Source organism: Pristiophorus japonicus, chromosome 22 (assembly GCF_044704955.1).
Source record: "Pristiophorus japonicus isolate sPriJap1 chromosome 22, sPriJap1.hap1, whole genome shotgun sequence".
NCBI classification, from domain to species: domain Eukaryota; kingdom Metazoa; phylum Chordata; class Chondrichthyes; family Pristiophoridae; genus Pristiophorus; species Pristiophorus japonicus.
In genome coordinates this window covers 21577488-21600146 of record NC_091998.1, presented here as the reverse complement: position 1 = coordinate 21600146, position 22659 = coordinate 21577488, and the positions used below count along the sequence as shown (strand labels likewise).

The 22659-nt window shown below is 41.2% G+C and overlaps 1 protein-coding gene across 3 annotated transcripts in view; it reads right to left on the bottom strand.

Annotated features, from left to right (window-relative positions):
• Positions 1–18187: 18187 nt before the first annotated feature.
• Positions 18188–22659, bottom strand: part of ercc6 (excision repair cross-complementation group 6) — a 57726-nt gene continuing 53254 nt past the window's right edge. For all 3 annotated transcript variants that reach the window (XM_070865745.1, XM_070865746.1, XM_070865744.1), the window contains 2 exons: positions 21748–21826; positions 18188–19019 (listed from right to left, as the gene is read on the bottom strand). In XM_070865745.1, coding sequence (XP_070721846.1) covers positions 18603–19019; positions 21748–21826 — 496 coding nt within the window. In that variant the 3' untranslated portion in view covers positions 18188–18602. The remainder of the gene's footprint in view (positions 19020–21747; positions 21827–22659) is intronic.

Genomic DNA, 22659 nt, shown 5'->3' with positions numbered 1-22659 from the left:
CTTCATTAAGGAACTGTGGATTCATACAAATCAACTATATTTACAGTTGTGGTATTGGTTAAGTCTTCACCAGATCCCTCAAGTTCCAAGAGCATCTGCTAGTCCAGCTCATATGCAATCTTTGATGTAGCCAGATTTGACAATAAATTCTCAGATTCATGGAGATTAGATGTTTTTTCTTAAGCTTTTACGCAACTCCAGAATTTAGTTTTTGTTCATTTCCCTCCCAAGCGGTTAATATTGTTAAATGTGTGATTGAAATATGCCTTAACATCACAAATACTTCAGTTACTGAATACTTGAGTGAAAATGAACCAATACAGCATATCTCAGAGCACACTCAAGACACAAAATCCTGCTATGTGCTTCTTCAGAGAACGCTGACAAAGGAAATCTAACCAGACCTCAATCAACCATCTGGGTCCAATCCACTGGTCAGAGTTCCCAAGTGCTACTTAAAAGGGCTATGACTTAAAAGGGCTACATTGTTCTTCATTGCTTCAACTGTCAGATGACATGTACAAAACCAGGAAATGAGAATAATTTTATAAAGCTAAGAAAATCACAAGTTAAATAGAAACTGAGGCATATAATCATACCGATGGTGTCAACAGACTAGCACAGTGAGCACTAACTTGATTTAAAGCATTCAATAAGGAAGTGGACAGCTTCTTAATTTAACACCAATAATGACTTGCATTTATATAGCACCTTTAATGTAGAAAGCATCCTATAATTCAACAGAAAGTTAAAGGAATACTTGTTTGTTGCTAAGGCAATATGGATATTTAAAAGAACCAATTGGATCTTAAATTGACCAAAGATTGATAAGGCAATCTGACCATGCTAGAAGGTACTTACTTTCTTCGAACATCGGTGAGACTCAGCAGTTTAAGCTAACAATTTCTATTCTCAGATTCACATTTCTGAAGCTGCCTCAAATGATTTAGAACATTAGCTAGGCCTTTCTACATCCTTAGAAGACTATTTGAACAGATTCCTACCCAATCAAAGGTTCAGCAGATAGCTGCTTATCTGCTCAGCAGATCCCACGCACTCAGGAGGTGTAAATATCATAGGTTAAATCAATGATGTTGAAAGCTCCAATAATACTTTGCAGTTTGGGAGTAGCTTCATCAGATATGCTTCTGTTAACAAGACCATAATTGCTGGATTGGCTATCTATATGAAACTTGGAAATGCTCAAAGTCAGGTTCTAAAACTTTTCACAAACATTACTGTAGCATTTTGTTCCTGACACATCTTGTTTTATCCAATTAGTAGTTACAAGAAACATACCAAACATATACAACATCGTATTAAAAGGTAATTTGTTACTATAATTGTAAGATTATTATATAGAAACTTATCACATCTCTCTGGACATCCTAATACATTTTATATGCAATGGATTACTTTCTGAGATGTTGTCATGCAAATAAGCGTGGCAGACAATTGGAGCATAGCAGCTCCCACAAGCAGCAAATGGGCCGAATGGCCCGATTTTTTTGTGGTGCTATTTGTTAAGGGTTGGAAAGTTGGCCAGGGCATCGAGAGAACTCCCTGCTTGTCTTCCAATCTTTCATGACCTACTTGAACCATTTGCTCAGGCAGTTGAGGCTTCAGTTCAATGTATCATCTGAAGGGCAGCAGTGTTTCACTGAAGCATAAGTCAATGGAGATATACTATGAATATAGGAGCTTGTACATTGTTTTGCATTTAATGCAATGATAAGCCGTTATGTCCAGTCCTCCTTGTAATTACCTCTGCCTATTATTTTCCCTGGAAAGTAATCATTTTGGTTCATGAAATCCACCCAAAAGTGTCCAAGTAGAAGATCAAGGTGCCCTTGGTGCAATCTCCAACACAACTCCAATACTACGTTCTATTCAGTCAACATCCACATCTTGCATAGGCCATGTTGTTAATTGACATCGCCAACCTGCAATATTATTGTTGTAGAAGGAAATGTTATCTCTGATCGAGATGCTTTGTTGACATTCTGTCAGGAACTGACTCTCTGATTCCCTTGAGTTTGTAGTGTGGCCCTGGATTGTATTGATCATCGCACAAGTCAGCGTTAAAACATAAGGTTATACATCATCATGCCTTTTTTAATAGGTGTGAAGCCTATATACTTCTGAACTATCATTCCTCACTGAAGTGTTGGGCTGTGCTTATAGATGCTAATATTAAATCAAATCTTATGATGAGAGATTGTGTAGAATGGGCCTATACTCTGGAGTTTAGAAGAATGAAAGGTGATCTCATAGAAACATACAAGATTCTGAAGGGGATTGACAGGGTAGATGCTGAGAGGTTGTTTCCCCCTGACTGGAGAGTCTAGAATGAGGGGGCATAGTCTCAGGATAAGGGATTGGCCATTTAAGACTGAGATGAAGAGGATTTTTTTCACTCAGAGAGTTGTGAATCTTTGGAATTCTCTGCCCCAGAGGGCTGTGGATGCTGAGTCTCTAAATATATTCAAGGCTGAGATCGATAGATTTTTGAAGTCTAGGGGAATCAAGGGATATGGAGATCGGGCAGGAAATTGCAGTTGAGGCCGATGATCAGGGACTGCATGGCCTACTCCTGCTCCTATTTCTTATGTTCTTATATGTTCTTAAATCATGATCCCCCTCATACTTAGTGGAGAATAGTTAAGCATTTCATAAATTCAAGATAAGCAAAACCATAAACTTAGGTGACGGCCTTATGCACTTAACAGAAGAGACTGCAATAAAAATAATTGAAAGCAGTCTTAGTTTTAAAAGCTCTGTATAGTTGCACGGTTAACATGTTTTCGCTTAAACTGAGTAGCAAGCACAACGCATATGTAAGTGTATGCGAGTTAAGTTGCTCAAATATAAGGCAGCACTGGGTGCAGAAGTAAGTGATTATCTCAAGTACTGGGAACCGTCGGTGGAAATTCAGCACCCTCACTCCACTATTTCCAATAAATCTCCGCCAGCTATATATTTCCGGATATCTAGGTAAAACAACACAATCCAACAGTTTCTTTGTACTGTGCCTGTGCATATTTTGGTAATTATCTATGAGTAACTGGCAAGCGAATTCGTTCCCTACGGAAGTATGCGTTGATAAAGTGGCAATTCTGCAGGTGTAATACGGAAATGTAGTATTGTATTCATCAATACATTGTAGTTACCGATTATTTAATTTCCACAAGTCCAGTAAAAATAATTTTGATACACATTTTTTATAACAGCGAAATTCAGAATTGGTATATCATTTATTCGGGCTGTACCCTATCATACTGCAGCAAAAGACAAGGGTCAGACATAATGTTTAATTACCAGGTTTCTCTTTACAAAGCTATATTTGCCAATATTTCTTTGGGAAAATATAAGTAAACTACCAATATTTATATATATATACATTCTTTCCGAGACTGAGTCGGTAACTTTATCTCGATTGCGAATTGTGAGAAAAAATATCTCTGTTCTCTAACTTGTTCTTTATTTTTTTTAATTGTCTCCCTTAAAAAAAAATCCAATTTAGGGCTGAAGCCAAATACCTGACTCTTACACACACTCCTTGGACCGAACCACTAACAGTGTTTAACTTCCTTTGTTTAACAGCTAATAAATACCTTATGCGAATTGAATCGCAACTGGCCCAATTTTACAGCAGAGATGGTTTGCCAGTAATATCAACATAATTAATATTAAGTTACACACTGTATGTTAATTAACGTTATAAAGTATTAATTTATCATGACAAATGTGACAACGAAGTAAACGCAATACATACTCAGCCATTTCATTGTGCACAGATAATTATACAATTAAATTGTGGGTGTATTGGGTATATTCAGCTAATTAATAGTGCAATATCTTGGAAAATAATGTTACTTCACTTTGGCATAAAGGGAAACAAACTTACATTTATATAGTGTTTCAGGGTGTCCTAAAGTACGGCACAGCCACTGAATGGAATTTGAGGTGTCGTCACTGTAGTTAATATTAAGTATGCAAAAATTACATTAAAAAAACAATATAATCTCGTCACATCAATATCATCCCCAGTCAAAAGAACTTCCCCCAATTAAGCCAACTTTATGTATTAGTTCAAAGGCTGCTGTACTGCAGACACACACACATCATGGTGCCAGAATGGTTAAAGGGGATCAATGGCATCCACAGCTGACAGCGACCATGTCATCGTACTGCTTAAGAACGACGTTTTCCTCATCATCAAAATAGAGAAGGTTTATGGAATGTAATGTGTCTGGGACACAGCACGGCGTCACCACCTCTGTGGAAAGTTTCAGTGCATTGACTATGGACTGTACGGCGGCGTGATTGGTGGCTCTGAAGCCTTGCCCCAAGGGGAATGGGCAGGAGCCTTTGCAGTGATAGGCGCTGTAGCCCCTCGGGGAGATGATCCAAGTGGACCAGCCGATCTGCTCGAAGTCCACGTAGAGAGGGTGTTTCTGGCAGGGCAGGAGGCGGCCAGCTCTAAGGACAGGAAGAGATCGGATTCTTCTGCTTTGGGCCAGCAGGCCTGATGAAAGAATGGCATTTTCACCTGGTAATGCTGAAACAGCCGAATCCTTCTGCTTTGGCAATGTGTTGTCTTCTAAACAAATAAGAACCATTGGCTTTATTACAACACCTCGAAATCACATACAATACTAGGAGTACCAGAGACCAGTTATGAGTCAGTATATATCTAGACAATGGTTAATCTTAACAACTCTCGTTGTTAAACGTGTTTTTATTCATTCATGGGATATGGGCGTCCTGGCAAGGCAATATTTATTGCCCATCCCTAATTGCCCTTGACAAGGTGGTGGTGAGCCACCTTCTTGAACTGCTGCAGTCTGTGTGGTGAAAGAAAAACTTGCATTCATATAGCGCCTTTCACAGCCACCCGATGTTCCAAACGCTTTACAGCCAATGAAGTACTGTTGCACCTTTAGCACTGTTGTAATGTAGGAAGTGCAGCAGCCAATTTGCGTGCGCGCATCAAGCTCCGACAAACAGCAATGTGATAATGACCAGATAATCTATTTTTCTTATGTTGATTGAGGGATAAATATTGGCCAGGACACCAGGAATAACTCCCCTGCTTTTCTTCAAAATAGTGCCATGGGATCTTTTATGTGCACCTGAGAGAGCAGACGGAGCCTCGGTGTAATGTCTCATCTGAAAGATGGCACCTCCAACACTGCAGCACTGGGAGTGTCAGCCGAGATTTTTGTGCTCAAGTCTCTGAAGTCTCCTGACTCAGAGGTGACGACGGTAGAACCTCTGAACCACAGGTACTCACACAGTGGCATCACAGTGGTACTCTAAGCTGTGCTGTTGAGGAGTTTGCGGATTTTGACCCAGGGACGATATATTTTCCAAATCAGGATGCTGTGTGACTTGGAGGGGAACTTGCTATTTTAAATGTAAATAGCTGATAACTACAAAATAATGTGATTATATCACAGCTAAATATTTGTTTTAAATTTCAACGTAATTTTGCCAACAGAAACTTCAATGCTGGCAGTGGTCGGGGTGTTAAAAATAATTGAACTGGGGCATTTAAAGTTGGTCAACAAGAACTTAGCAAACTCCTGGATAAATTGCCACTTGCTTTAATCGAGAATGTTTTAATCACAGAAGCAACGGATTAGCAATCCACAAATGTGCCATACTCAGCACCACACCATGTCTGCCTTCACCTGTTACAATACGCGCCGTGGGATTCTCAAGGGCCCCTCGCCTTCTGTCATCGGTGAAGAGCACCAGGAACGGCTGAGAATCGTTCTGATGGTCGCGACTCTTCCCAAATCTGACAGGGCCCAATTCCAGGGAGTTTCCGGACAGGATGCTGGTGGCGATCATGAATCCATGGTTCGAGCTGCTATTTCTGACCCACTTCCATACCTGGTAAAAGTTAGAGACCAGCTTTGTTTGTCAGTACCAATTATTGATCTCCCCTCCTCCCTGCACTGTGCGACAAAAAACATGCTTCCCAGTCTAAATCCTCAGTGCAAAGATTGGGCCTTCTAACTACAGACAAGTTGGGATTCTACAAGGCCAGCTGCGAATACTGCACAGAAAAGGCGCAGCGCCAATTGAGCCAAATTATCTCAAACATGTTCTTGTAAACGCATTGATTGGTGTTAAAAATGAGACAGATAAAATTGAGCGGAGGGAGAATAATAAATTATTGGATTAAAAAAATGTTAACCTTTCGTACTCAGTGACTCAAATAGGATAATAATTGCACATATAACAATGTATTAATAGGCTAGATGAGGCTGGATCAATGTTTGCAGGAGACATGCGGTCCCCTGGTTATCAGGGAAGAATGAATTCTGTGGTGTGTGGCGATTTCATTAATATTTCGACACCAACTTGTGTTTACAGTGAAAGCTAGTCATAACATAAGTCCTACACGCTGCTGATCCCAGTGCACAGCACTTACAGTCTGAGTGACAGTGAATACTTCCCATCCTTCGGTGTACAGAGGGATAGTTTTGGATGAAATCAGGCTGGCTCGAACTCCGCTGCCGTCCAGTAACTCGCACAGGTCGACCTGTCAATTGGAAATAAAAAGCTTGAACAAAAACGTCGGATGCGATCGAATTATAAAATCATCAAAAGGAAAAACAAACTAAAGTCAAAGACTGAAAGTGCTCACCCTGCACAGGTAAGGAGTGTGCTGAGAACGCTCTCTGAACTTAAAGAGTCTCAGCTCCGCTTTGAGGAGCTGCTCGCTCCTTCCAACTGAAGTGACATTGAAATAAAAGTAGGTCTGTCCACCATGAACTGAGAGAAAGGAAAGACGTGTTGTATCAGTGCATCTATTTGAGGTAGTCACTGTCCTTAGTCCGCTTTCAGATTATAATTAACGTGAAAACTGCCTTTAGTGTCACGCTGCATGCTGAAAGTACTGTGTCCAGATGCTTACAATTTAAAGGACTTGCAGATAAACATCCGCCAACACCTGACTAGTGGGCCCCACTGTGTGACCCCGCCATAATATACACAAGCCACTTACACAAATAAAATATAAACATCTCAAGTGACTGTTCTGTGCATTTTTCATAAGATGTGCTTTATTGACTAAGTTGACAATATGTCGCTTCACACTATTTTATTCACCCATATTTCCCTTTACCCTGGAATAAAAAGACCCCAAATAATTTTAAAGTCCTTTCCATAATCTAATTAACTCACTTTCTAAATCAGGAATTGTATTCTATATTAATGAAACTGACCTGAATTTGCTGTTGAGAAGTAGTCACTTGAACAATCATTGTGTGTTTTTAAAATATATATGTTTTACAAACCTTTATCCTCGAAACTTCGCACAATGTTTCCTCCCAACAGCCCGGGAGTTCTGGTGATGCCATTGACATCTGCGACCGCGTTGAAGAGATCCAGCATGTACTGGGGGGGTCTCCTGCGCGGACCAGCTTTCTGTGCGAATTCTCCCAGCTCAAACACCTCCTGGAGCCTGTGGATCGCCTCCGAAAGGACTTTCTCCTTGATCGCTTCCCTCTTCTTCTCCGCCGGGACCCCGAACGAGATAATGGAGAGCGGCGACAGCAAAGCGACCCAGCGCCAAACGAGGCGCGCTGCCATCCTGGCGGTTTGCCCTGGGCCGAGGTTATGGGGAATTGGGAGGTGAGCGCTGCACCCCAGCCTTTCCGAGATACATCACAGCGCACATCAGTGGCGAATGTGTCTTCACCCCAGATTACACCAGCAGCGACAGCAACCAGCTCCATATAAAGCGTCCGGATGCCGAAAGCAAGTAGCAGTGCGTTGTAAATCAAATTGTTCAGTATTTTGACGACATCGGAGAAATGAACAGAACATAAAGAACTCCGCCAGCTTTGAATAAACCCTGTCAATGGATTTATTATTGATTAAGTCAGGGACTGCGTGTGTGCCACAAACATCGCAACGGCATTGGGAATTCGTCCAGATTAGAATTTAATTTATTTAATCTTTAAAAAAAAGTTGTATTAACCAAGCACAACTCATTTCGCAAAATCCCAGCAGCCACTCTTTGTGTCTAAACAGGGACCTTTACTTCTGATATTTTCCTTGTACTGTTCAAATCAATCTCCCCTTTCGTTCAAGTCTTTAGCATTAATTAACGCCAAGACACACAGTTCTGTTGATTTAGGGCTGCCTTTTGTGAACTAAACACTCGACCTGATAAGAGGGTCATTCGGCCAGCTATTAATACAGACACTGATTTTCTTGTCCAACTTATTTAAAAACTCAGGCATCACATTTTTTAGCCTGCATTGGGGCAGACGTGAATTAAATAGGCTATTCGGAGCAAAGTTCCAGATTGCGTCCTGTTATATTATATGCCTCACTTTTCCTGCATATGTTCTTTTCAAAGTTTCAGAATAAATGCGCAGTATTTACAGAATCATTACACTATATAAAAGCAATATAAGGTTCCTTTGCAGGAGGAACTGTGTCGAATTGAATGCGTAATGAAAGGATTTATGTTCCTTTTGCAATTTGTTTACGACTTCCGTTTCTGTCGAGGAGAAATCATGCATTTTATCCTTGCTTCATTGCAGTGTCTTTTGTAACGTACGTTTTGTGTTGAGGTATTATTTTGCATTTGAAAAACAAAACCCACACACATATTACCTATCTTTGCACTGACCTTTGTAGCATTAATAGATGTTCAATATTGTGTTTGCAACAATCTTTCAAACTGCAGAAGTCTTACTGTAGCCAGGTCACATATTATAGGGTGCAATATATTGCAGTGGTGCAGCAGACTGTCACACTGAGGCTCTGTCACGAATTGTACAGGAGGAAAGTGATAAAAGGTAAATGGTTGGTTTAATTGTCAGCAGTTGTTAGAGACACTTGCCCTATTGGGATACACATGCCCTGGTTAATTTCTGTTCATCTCGTTTCCCAGGGAACCTGGTACCGTTATCTGTGAGCTGCCAGCCCAGTCTTGTAAGAGAAAGCAAACGAAAGAAGTGGATCATTGACGCAAATGAAAACCCGATGTTTGTCGCCTTTCTTTCCATCTGGCTTTAGAGGGGAAAAATCTGCAATTTCATGTCAGTTTGCCAATCTGTTTCCATTTCTAGTAATTGCATTGATCAGGAAGTAATTTACACCATTAAACTGAGCGAGCTCCTCATCAATATTTCTTGGTGATCAGATTTAAAGAATCGGCTGTACTAAAGTCCTGGATCACATTGAAATCAATTCATTTAATCATTATTCAAACAGATCTGGGTTTGGGCAGTGAATATATCCTGCTTGGGCAGAGAAAACAGTTCTAAATGTTATCCCGTCTTTACACAAATATGTTTAAACGCAGAAATTCACACGGTTGCACTTTCACAGTATCGTGGCTTATTGTGGCGGTAACTGGGAGACCAACAAAAAAGCTGAAAGGATAATGAGGGGTTAAAGTGAGGGATCTGTGACAAATTATGTCAACTCTTCCGCGAGGCATTTGGAGTTACACCTGGATTATTGCTGTCGAGGACAGGATCCCATCACCTGACACGATTGTAGGTAACATGTGGAGAGAAGCAGGAATGTGATGAGACCAACTTTATTTTTCTTTAAAATATATATATATATAATTTAGACTTATATCATTGTAACATTTCTCATATTCGAGGCAAAATCAAGACATCAGGGAGAATTCAAATATAGAGATGAAAAGGGAAAACATGCCAGATTAGAAAAAATATAGTTCCAAAACAGTAAATGTGAAGGTTTTTTGAACCACATATTTTAAAAATACAATCAGATACTGAGGGGAAAAGGTGCATTTTACAGATTAGCAAACAAAAGATTATCCAAACCTATCACGGTGTATTAACCCAACAGTATGACGAAGCTGGGACTTATTTTTAGGGACAAGAATGTTTAGTTGGTGTTTCTGAAGCTACACTGAGGACGCTGAACAAATCACTTGGATACTTGCTGATTGGGGAATGATTCGGACTACCCTTACAGTACTTTTTTGCGTTGCATTTATTAACTGTTTATTTTGCCTTAAATAGTTGAAACACAGGGTCGGTGTTAAAATGGAAATGTAAGGTTCTGGAGGTTACATATTTGTTACCCGTGTCCAGTTTCCTTTAAAGGTTATTTCCACTCAGCCGTGCTGCTGTTTGAGTTTTGCCGCGAGACAAAACGTGTATTTGCAAACTCTGCAGAACAGTATAAATTGTGATAGATTCCTAATCATGTCTATTCTTTCAGGTACGTTTTGTCAATTCTGTGTTAAAATCATCTGATTCAAAAGACGAAGTAAAGGAAATTTAATTTTGTGTCAAACTTTTCTTTCAGAACAGATTCATTAACTAAAGGGCCCATTATATGATTATAAAGCATTATTTAATGTGTGTGTGTGGTGTGGGGAGAGCAATAAAGGCCCATATTTTCATTAGTACGATCTCATGAGGCGAACCTAGAAGAGCCTCATAGGCGTGTTGTTGTTTTTCATTAGTACATAACAATTTCGCTGACGTGGTTATCTAATCCAATTCCTATTCTATCTCCTAGGTTTCGAGAAGCATTTAAAGGTTAGATCTGGGCGGTGTAATCAGTAAAATGTAATTGATAAGTAGAAGGTAGTTCAGCAAAATGTAATTACACAGATTGATATTAATGCTTCTATTTTGTTGCAGAACCCGGCAGATCATTTGGATTGTAAATGACTCACTGAGTCTCGAAATCAAGGTCGAGCTCTATTTCTGTATTGACTTTGTTGTGGTTTGATATGATGCAGACTGGAGAGCGACGATGTGCACTTTATGAACGTTCAATTCGATTTAGCTTTCTGATCCTATTCAGTACTTGGTCCTGCAATCGATCAATGGAAGGGGAACAAGGAACACTGCAATGTTCGAAATGAGTACATGCTTCTGGTGTTTTATTAAATAAAGTCTAGGTACTGTGACCAGCCTACATCCAATGCACTACTCTGGAACCCTGCCAATTAAAGCAAAATTTGTCATTGAAGGAGTAAGAACATTAACATTTAAGAAAGGGCTTAATGAAAGGTCATCAACCTGAAACGTTAACTCTGTTTCTCTCTCCACAGTTGCTGCCTGACCCGCTGAGTATTTCGACGTTGTCCACTTGCCCGATACAAGACTCCCAAAGCAAGCGCTCTACTCGGAACTCCTACACGGCAAGCGAGTCCCAGGTGGGCAGAGGAAACATTTCAGGGACACCCTCAAAGCCTCCTTGATAAAGTGCAACATTCCCACCAACACCTGGGAATCCTTGGCCAAAGACCACCCTGAGTGGAGGAAGAGCATCTGGGAGGGCGCTGAGACCCTCGAGTCTCGTCGCTGAGAGCATGCAGAAACCAAGCGCAGGCAGCGGAAGGAGCATGCGGCAACCCAGACTCCCCATCCAACCTTTCCTTCAACCACTGTCTGTCCCACCTGTGTCAGAGACTGTAATTTCCATATTGGACTGTAGTCACCTGAGAACTCACTTTTGGAGTGGAAGCAAGTCTTCTTCGATTTCGAGAGACTGCCTATAATGATGATGAGTATTTCCATCATTTTCTGTTTTTATTTAAGAGCCTTCTTTCTTGTTACACGGGATATGGAATCTGTTTTGTTCTGGGCTCACCAAAAACCTGCATAATTGCTTATCTCTTCCCTGATTGCTTACTCAGGCCGTGCCAGGTTATGCACTGCCGTGGTGATCCAGAGCTGAACTTCAAACTCCATACTCTGTCCATCGCCCATCAACATCGCTTGCCTCCAGCTCGATTTCAGCCCCGCCACCATTGAAAGCCTTATCCATGATTGTTACCTCCATACTAGATTTCTCCAATGTGCTCCTGTCATCCTCCCAAGACCTTCCAGAAAATAATTAAAAGAAATAAATGCAAGCTTTTTCTTCTTTCCAGAAACTCCAACTTGTCCAGGACTCAGCTATCTGCATCCTGACCTGTAGTGAATCCCACTCACCCATTATCCTACTCTTGCTGATCTAGACTGGCTCCTGAAAGCATTACATTGAAAATAATCATCTTCATATCCAAATTTCTCCATGGCCTCATCCTATTCTGTATCAGCCCAACACCCCTTCCCATGTCCTGTGACTTTTCTGCACCATTGCTAGTAGAACGTTCTGCTGGCTTGGTTCTACTCTCCTTTCTATTACCCTTCTCCCTATTCAAGGCTTCTTTATACTAGTCTAGATTTAGATTTCTCCAATATCCTTCTCACTGACCTCCCAATCTCCACATTCCATAATCTTCAACTGGTCAAAAACTCAGTAGGCTGTATTCCTGATCACACAAAGTCCTATTGATCTACATTGACTTCCAGTCCCAATAAATTCAACTTAAATCCTTGCCTTCAAATCCCCTCATTGCTTTGCTGCAAGCTCATCTCATATCTTCGCTCGCACTCTTTAGTCCTCTGGCTTTTTGTGCATTCTCGTAGAAAGAGTTCAACTGGTTCAGTCTTATTCTCTGGGATTCCACCTGTAAACTCCACTGCCTCACTTCACCATTAAAGACCTTCTCAAAATCAATCTTTTCAACCGGTATTTTGGTCATCCCTCCTAATCCCTCCCTCCATGGTTAGTGTTTGTTCCCTTATCTATTCCAATTTACTTTTCTCTCTCCCCATAAAGTGTTTTCTTTACGGGGAAAGAGAATAAAGGGACCTTGGAGTGCATGTCCACAGATCCCTGAAGGTAGCAAGCCAGGTAGATAAGACGGTTAAAGGCGGCATACGGAATATTTGCCTTTATTGGCCGAGGCATAGAATACAAGAGCAGAATGGTTATGCTTGAACTGTATAAAACACTAGTTAGGCCACAGCTAGATACTGCGTGCAGTTCTGGTCACCGCATTACAGGAAAGATGTGATTGCACTAGAGAGGATGCAGAGATTTAAGAGGATGTTCACTGGTCTGGAGAATTTTAGCTATGAGTTAAGATTGGATAGGCTGGGGTTTTCTTTTAAACAGAGGAGAACTTATTGAGGTGTATAAAAATCATGAGGGGCCTAGAAAGAATGGATAGGAAGGACCTATTTCCCTTAGTAGAGGGGTCAACAACCAGTGGGCAGAGATTTAAAGTAATGGAGGTTTAGAGGGGATTTGAGGGGAAATCTTTTCACCCAGAGGGTGGTGGGGGTCTGGAACTCACTGCCTGAAAATGTGGTAGAAGCAGAAACCCTCACCACTTAAAAAAAATACTTGGATAAGCACTTGAAGTGCCGTAACCTGCAGGGCTACGGACCAAGAGTTGGAAAGTGAGACTAGGCTGGCACAGACATGATGGGCCGAAATGGCCTCCTTTTGTGCTGTAAATTTCTATGATTCTATGAAGTGGGCTGGGATATTTTCTATGTTGAAGGCATTATACAAATACAACTTGTTTCTTCTGAAAGAATTTGTTGAGGATTCTTGAAAGTAAACTTCATGCTTCAAATTGTTTTATCCAACTTTAATATCCAGTTTTTGAGACAAATTAGCGGTTAAATCTATTCAACAAAAATGTTTTAATGTGGGCATTTTCCACTTATCTAGCAGTAGTCAAATGCCAGAGCCACATTTTACACTGTAACAACAATAACTTGTATTTAAATAGTGCCTTTAATGTAGTGAAATGTCCCACAGTATCAATATAGGAAAAATTAAAATTAGATTTCATTCCAAAATATTGTTCCTTTGAATTTGTCCAGAATTTTATTCATTCTATACTCTCTGGACAAACTTTATCCTGACACAGATGCTCTCCTTTCAAATATCTAGCCAGTAACAGGTGCTGTTCTGTATACTCATTAATACTAATGGAAATTATAATTATTAAATGTGCTTGGAAATTACTATGGAAGCATAAATGCATTGTTGTTGTGAAAATGTGTTTAAATACATTGAAATTTAATTAACACATAAAAGTGCAGTGATTTAATGAAATATGATTTGCAGGAGGGAAACTGAAATTCTGTATGTAGAATATTTAAATTTACAGAAATATCTTGATACTGTATTCTTAGTGGCAGCACAGAGCAATCGGTTAATAATCCAGTTAAAATGAAAGAAATTAAACCGTCTTGGCATTTCTGAACTAATCTCCTTTGCCACCTCATCAAAACCCCTCTTTGATCAAGTTTTCTCTCGCCCCTTCTCGTCTCCCCCTCCGTACTTCGGTATCCAGTCCCTTCTCTATATTTCTATTTACTTTTTTGATCTCTCCTCCTCCCCACCCCCCCCCCCCCCAACCCTCTCCCCATAAAACACCTTGGGGTATTTTCTACATTAAAAGCATTACATTAATGCATGTTGTCCAACTTCATATAGACAATTATTTCCAATTCAGACTATTGCAATGAAACCTTCCCCACAAACATTTGAAGGTTGGTGTCATGTGAATCTCCTCTTGCCAAAAATGATAGAAAACAATTTATTTCAGCAAAAAATGCATTTTTGAAATGCATTTTAATGTTTTGAAAAAATGCAATTAAAATGTGCAAAAAACAACCTCTTCATAGACATTTTACTACATTAATACCGACTGTGACAAATTCAGATATCAGCTTTCTGATTCATTTGGAGCTCTGTTCTGCTAGCTGCACAGCTTAGTTATTACATCAGGGAATTATTTTAACATAGAGGACACTGTAAAAAGTGCTCACCCTTTACAGCCACATTTTAAATCCAAAAGCAGCAAAATCAATGTCTCTGTTACTCTTCACTTGTTCAAAGATTTTGATTAAGAGCAAATGGACAAATTCAGCCACTTTTGGAATAAAACTAAAAGTAGTGGAACCAAGAGTTTACGAGTAACACATGACGAGATGACGGAATATTGGGGGGGGGGGGGGGGGGGGAGAGGGGGAAGATGGGTTAAACAGCTACATCACTATAGTCAATTCGAAAAGACCCTGAAGCTTAAAAGGTAACACAAATAAACAGTTAACAATCTCATCAGGAACAATGATCAAATGAGAACTGTTTCCTTGATTCTGGTGCAGTCTGTAATTGGGCACAACATACTATTCACCTGTCAAAAATGCTCAACGGAAATTCATATTGAAATGATTAGCTTGTTTTTGCAGAAACTTTACTGCAATACTAGAAAGTGTGTGTGTATTCATTGGACAGTGATTATTGTACTCTCAGTCACGAATAGTAGCAGTTGGAGCCGCAGTCAACATTCGTGGGGATGTTGAATGCAAGTGTGTGTAATTGGGAACCACATAGGTATTATTTCTCCTGCTGATAATTTAGTGAAAAAGTTGCTGCAAGTACAAAATGGGAGATTCCATTTTGCACTCTACATTTTTACCAGAATTACTGACAGGAGGAATTTCACCTTCCTCTCTCTCATGGATTAGCAACCTAGAATCACAAATATTTATGTAGGTATATTATTGGCGTAGGTCATGATTTGTGTTATTTAACTTTTCATTTTAAGACAAATAATACTAAAGCAAAGTCAAGTATGGAACTGTGGATTCAATTCGCTATGTAACAGCTTACACAGCACAGGAATAAAACACAACATTTGAAAGAACTTAAAGCAACAATTAAAATGTTGACAACACAAAGAGGAGTTTAAAGCTCAATGTAATGTGTGAGCTGCCAGAAGTCAGTGTTAAAATACCCTTAGCAGGCAGAACTAAATTCCGAAAGCAGCTTGGAAGAGATTGATGCACTGAATCACAAGTATAGGATGACGTTTCATCGTTGTCACTCAATACAAGTAGTAAAACACTTGTTCAAATTGTAATTTAAGTGACACGTTAAGTTCTGTTCAGCATTGAAACAGCAATTTATAAAGACAAATATTTTTAAGATCCACTCTATGGGCCCAAGTTTCGGGCCGCACCTAAAACGGCGAAGCCCAGACCTGGACACCCGTTTTTCGCGCTACAAAGTGCGCCTAAAAAAAAACTCACCTATTCTCCGGCTCCCTGCAGGTACTCTGGAGCTGGGCGCGGCGCAGCATGAGCTGTGGGGGACGGAGCCAGGTCCCTGCGCTGAAAACAGTGCCGGGACCTCTGCACATGCGCGCTACAGTGGGCGCGCATGTGCAGTAGCTCCAAGCGCCCGAAACTGTGAGAGGGGCCCGAAGCACGCAGCCCCTAGCCCTGGCTGAATGGCCTCACTGGGGCTGCGTGGATAAGGCTCACCTCCCACCCGACCGGACCCGGCCCGACTTGACTCCCGCTCCCCGGACCAGACCGGACTCCCCACCCCCCCCCCCCCCTGGCGACCCGACCTCCTCTTCCCCCCCGGCGACCCGACCTCCGCGACTCCCCCCCCGCGACCCGACCTCCACGACTATCCCCTTGCCCCCCTCAACCTCCGCGACTCTTTTCCTCCCCCCCAACCTCCGCGACTCTCTCCCCCCTCCCAACCTCCGCGACTCTCTTCCCCCCCCAACCTCCGCGACTCTCTTCCCCCCCCCCGACCTCCGCGACTCTCTTCCCCTCCCCCCCCCGACCTCCGCGTCTCTCTTCCCCCCCACCCCCGACCTCCGCGACTCTCTTCTCTCCCCCCCCCGGATGCCACCTACCTGTAAATCCAGCCCGAAGTCTTGGTCCCGGCCGTTCAGCCTCCTTCCCTGCCTCCCCTCTCCTCCTCCTCTCTCTCTCTCTATCTCCTCTCTCTCTTTCTTTCCTCTCTGTCTTTCCCCCTCTACTCCCCTCTCCCTTATTGATGATGGCTCTTTATTTGTAGAACTGAAGTGTTTAATGTTTGTAAACTTCCCTTTAAACCTCCCCCCCCCCATTCCCTATGCCTGATTTGTAACCTACGCCTGATTTTCTAAGTGCAGACAAGCTTTTCTGATCGTACAAAAATCTACACTTACTCCATTCTAAGTTAGTTTGGAGTATGTTTTCACTGCCTAAACTTTCAAAACGGGCGTAAGTGGCCGGACACGCCCCCTTTTGAAAAAAAAATCTGTTCCAAACTGAAACTGTTCTAACTGACTAGAACTGGAGCAAACTAAATGCCGAGAATTGCAATTTCTAAGATACTCCATTCTAAACCAGTTGCTCCAAAAAAAGAGCAACTCAGGCCGAAACTTGGCCCCAAAATGTGGAAAAAAAACATACCATTTTTGATGATACCGACTGGAGAAATTGAATTCAAGATCAAAATTTAATATTAGCTTTCATTCTTAATGTAAACCAGGTTTTGTATTTTAAATAAAACTTTTCTTACAAGAACTAAATGTAGTATATTCAGAACTAGCTTGCTCAGTGAGTAACGCTTCTGCCTGAATTAGGAGATTATGGATTCAAGCCCCACTACAGACCTATAGCATCTGCAGAACTTGCGTGGCAGCACCGTAGACGTGCTGTATTAGAGGCGTTGAGACATTAAACCAAGGCCCTATCTGCCCGCTCAAGTGGATGTAAAGGATCCCATGACACCATTCAAAGTGCAGGAAGTTCTCCCAATGTTGTAGCCGACATTCCTCCCTTCACCCACACCAGCAAAAACAAATGACCTGATCACTGATTCATCTGATGTGGGTGGACTCTTGCTTTTGCTTGCATTGGCTGTTGTGTTTGTCTACACAATAGTGAATGCACTTCAAAATTAATTCACTGACTGCAAACCACTTTCAAACTTCCTGAGGATGTGATAAGGTGCTACACAAATTTAAGTTCTTCCTTTTACTCCCAGTGTGGCTACTGAGATCTCAGAATAGTTTAATATTGGGGTATGCTTGTTTGAACCGTAAAGAAACAGCAAGCAGTATTAGTGGAGAGCACTTACAACACCAGGAGTAGAGGTGATGGAGTAATCGGAGGTGATTAATTAACACAAGACGCATATTGGCATGACATCTAAGTCTTAGTGTCTTAAATTGGATTTTTCTATAGCCTATAACCAAAACAAGTGTTATTTTTACTGGAAGGTCCTGTGATCCATGTTAAAATCTGTAATTTGAACATACGTTCTGATTACATTCATCCATTCCCCTAAAACAAATTAAATGTATGAAAATACATTTTAAACAAAAATGTACTTTTGGTTCATTTAGGATGTTTGTATACATCTAGTTCTTAATAATTACTTGCAATAGTATTACCAATCATTAATAGTAGTTATTATTTGAGCTGAGAGAGTTAAACACTCCCCAGATTAGCAAACAGGTCTGTTTCCAAAGAAATCAGGCGATCCAAAAGGTGAAGATTTTCATATATCTTGGGATCAAATTAAATATAGTAATTTTCAGGGAATGGAGGTAATTAAGTGGATTGAAATCACAGATTTAAACTTGACACACCAGTTTTAAAAGTCCTTTTTTCCATATGTGAGGTAGGTAGCAACATCTTCTCAACGTTATATCTCCAAGAAACTCAACACAAATTAAAGATCTTTCTTTCAACTCTACATCACTGACTAAAAAGTACACATTTCAAGTAATTTCTTCAGTATTACATTTTACCCCTACACAGGAGCAAATTGAAAGCAGTAATGTATCTTCAAGTTTTATTTTGTTAACCTTTTTAAAAAATTTCCCATGGATAATTGGGCCTTTACTAATAAAATTATTGCGTTACTTAGCAGCAATTAAATGTCAGTCACACCGCTGACATGATTAACAGCACCACCAGGAATGTTCACCGAAATTCTGGTTTCAGTCTCCAGATTCCGTCGCCAGATGCGCCTCTGTGGAAAGCACACAAGTTCCTGAGAAGTTCTCGAAAAACAACCGTCTGTGCAGTTGATAGCTTGGCCTGGAACTCTTGCAAGAGCTCTGCAGTGGTGGCCTGCCCGTCGGTCCGAGCCTGGAATGCAATGAAATTCCGCATTTCCACCAACAGGTCGTCGTGCTCGGTTGGAACGGGGGGCGGCCCCACCGTGGGCTCGGGGCTCTCGTCGCTTTCGAGCCTTTGGGAGAGAGTCAGATGGTTTCTTGCTCGCATTTTGGCCAGCAGCGAGGAAGAAGATGGAAGTACACGACTCGCCTCCTCTTCCGTTGCAGCACCACTGAAATGAGATCTGGCAACTTTGTCCTTTTCAACAACAGCGGCATCCTAGCCAGAAAAAGTAAAAGATCGTCTCGTTCAATTAATTCACGGCCTACTCATGGTCATTAAAGAACGATAATATGCCGAACAAAACTTAAGAGTTAAGAAAAGAATAACAAGTCAAACTTTCTCAACCCTTGAGGCAGCTATCACAAAAGTTAAGGAAATGAAATACATTTCTGATATAAAATATTAAGTTGATGCACAGCATTTATTTCTAGTAACTCAGTACTCAAGACATTATCCAAAAAATACTGTGTCAGTATTAGTAAAGGTAGAGCTCACGTTATGGTTAATATACTCCGATCACTCGGCCTCCAACATGCTTAGTGTACCAGCGACATCCAATGGCCTAACATTTAATGCTGTTAAACCTTTTCACTCCGCTGTATAACAGAGCAATGTGCAATATGGCCAGTTTAATCCAAATACACATTGAACCACCCTTATCCGGAACCACCTCTCGTCTGGCACCATTCCCGGCCACCGGGTAGCGATTGCGCAGAACTCTGACATGAACAAATTGAAGTCCTTCCTCGCTGCTGACTCCCGCAATCGCTGGCCTGACCCCGCAATCCACTCCCTCCTCCCCTCCACGATCTCTCTGCCGCACTCTCAGCCCCAAGCCAGCCAATCCAGATATCCCCTTGCTCAGTACCTGTACCATCCAATTTAATGTGGCCTTCCCTCTCCTGGCAAAATCCCTTATCCGGCACTGGTCAGGTCCCTAGGGTGCTGGATAATAGAGGTTCAACCTGTATCCTGTTTCTAATAGTTAAATCAGAAGTTAAATCAAAGCAACAGTACTTGGTGAAGGCGTGCTGGCTACTACAAGCTACTGACTTGCAGATATCCTGGCATGGTACTTGTCTGAACTAAGGTTAGATCAACTATCTTTTATTACATAAACTTACTAGCTGGAATTGCGAGCTCAAGTATCTGTTTATTCAATAGCCTCAGCGGGTTCCCACTTACTACTCAGTAGCATTGTTGAACACAGCAGGCCAGTTAACACACCAGACACCAGTTGTTCAACAAGCTTAGAGTCAAAGGACACAAATAGTTGCAGCATCAGTGTGACACAAATAACTACACACCCATTTTATCGGCCATTTAATGGAGCAACATTCTTTCTCAATACTTCATTGTAGGACAGGCACAGGCATTGAATTTCTGCATTTATACTCAATCGGAAATAAGAGTCCTCCGTCCCTGCAGCATGGAATTCATTCAAATTTAGCCTAGGGCTAAACCACCAGTGTTTTCCAAATAGGCATTTGAAGTTTGTTGGGTCCAATAACAACAATTGACATTTATATAATCACCTTTAACAAAAGAAAAATCCCAAGGCACGTCATAACAGGCATAAGGAAAACAGAGGCCAAGCCAAGAAGTAAACACAATGAAGTAAGTACTGGGTAATGCTTTTGAGGTGGAAGTGGTTTTGATTGTTGCTGTTTCGTGTGACAGGAATAGCTTATAGTGGGATGTCTAGTTTGGCTCTCCATTCCATGACCTCCTGAGATGCCGAGTGGATAAATGAGGTGCCTCCTGCAATAGATTTCAGTGGGTAGTTTGAGGTGACCTGTACCATGGTCTGGGACACATGGCCATAATCAATCCTTGGGCCGTCCCCCATCTTCCACTTGCGGGGCAGGTGGCTGCATCGTCTGTGTGTTGAGCGCTGTCCACTGTCTTCGACGGTGGTCGTAGCCAGGGACCTCTGCTGCTGGGTCAGTGAAGAGGCGTAGGTTCTTTATGTTGCGTGCTTCCCACGATTCCGCCCATCTGGATAGTGGGTCGATACCAGTTGCATGAATATAAGCTGCTGTTTCCCAGAATGGCTGGCTCGATTTTAAGCGTGGTTTTGATGATGGGTAGGACGTGAGGTTTCAAGTTCAACTCAGAATTGAACAGAACAAATGGACTAGAGTGTCAGTCACTTGGAGATTAATTTGGTTTCTTTAATAGCATAGTTAACAGCCAAAGTCTGAATGGAGCTGATTAACAATATTGTCAGTCTAGGGAGGGAAAGAGAGACACGTCTTCAGGATGGTTGATGTGCCTGAATAGTATTGCTAATATGGGGATAGTGGAATAACCTTTGTTCCTTTCCTCTGATCTTCAACAGAACCTTTAGGGCAAAGTAGAACAGTAGAAAAGCAAATAGCTGCTTGTAGAAGATTCTGACAATGTTCCTTTCACTTTTAATTTTTCTACCATAGTGTTTTTTTTAAAAACTCATTCACGGGATGAGAGTGTTGCTGACAAGGCTGGCACTTATTGCCCATCCCGAATTGCCCTCGAGAAGGTAGTGGTGGTGAGCCAACTTCGTGAACCGCTGCCGTTGTGAGGTGAAGGTATTCCCACACCGCTGTTAGATAGGGAGTTTTATTTGATTTTTTTTAACTGGACATAGTGATTTTTGTACTTGACTAATTTTACAGTATTATGGTTCCACAAATTTAATGGTATGTCTTACTATGAGTGCAATGTCTATATAAAATCCCGGAATACTTGGCTACAGCCATCAATATGCAGGCTGGCTACTCAAGTCCTAACAACAACCATCAATTGCACTGTGGGACAATGAATACTGGTTAAAGTGATTGTTATAAATTACTTGAATTTCACATTATCTCAATCCTCAATTAATTAACATCCTTGTAATAACTTGCAAGTATTCTATCATTCTTTATTATTAAGTGATTAGTCAAAATCATGTCAACTATACCTTGCATTTCTCTGGCGTGGATTTGGAAGAAGGGCTGCTGGTTGGAATCAGTGGGTTTTTCTTCTGACCAAATCTCAGCCTAGCACACGAGAAAATGGGACAAGATTTTGAACTTTCAACATACATTTTACAAAATGGTAGCCTGCATAATGCTCACATAGTATGTCACTATTAAGCTTTGAATCCATCATACTACGGTTTCAGTTTATAAGAACACTGTTTACACAGGCACGTTAAAACTATTTTAATCCCATAAATCCTCTCACCCGAATCAAATTGGTGCTGAAATTACATTACAAAGTAAATAAAATACAAGAGAAGGAAATATGTAAGCAAGAGGATCAGATGACTCAAATGTATGAGCAAAACTCAACCAGTTTATTATCCAAAGCTGACCACTCTTTTACAAAAATACATCATTGTTAAATCATAGGAATAATTTAAATTTGGATCTATTTCCCCAGGGTGACGTCAAGCAAACCCAAGAGCTGCACTGGAATTGTCTGACTTCAGGAGACTGTACTTTATTCCAGGAATATAGATGTCCAAAATGTAATTTTCCTCAGTCAGGTGGCTTCCCATCATCTTAAAGGTGGCTCTGAAGTTACGGCCCTCACTGCTTACTATGGAGCCACTCCAGGACATGGAAGGATGCTTCCCAGCGACGGCACCAGAGTGGCTTCACAGATCACGAGACCCGACTCAATGTGTTCAGTGCCACAATAAAATTGATTCCTCGACAAGTCTCATTTTCGCCATGAAGCTTGTTACAATTTTGGCTAGTTCCCAATTCATGCACCCTTGCTCAACACAAAAGTCAGTATGCATTGGCAAGTACGCACTCCCCATGAACCAAAACTTGAGCTCAAGAACAAAGTAATTTATGATAATGTACATAAGATTGAACAATAA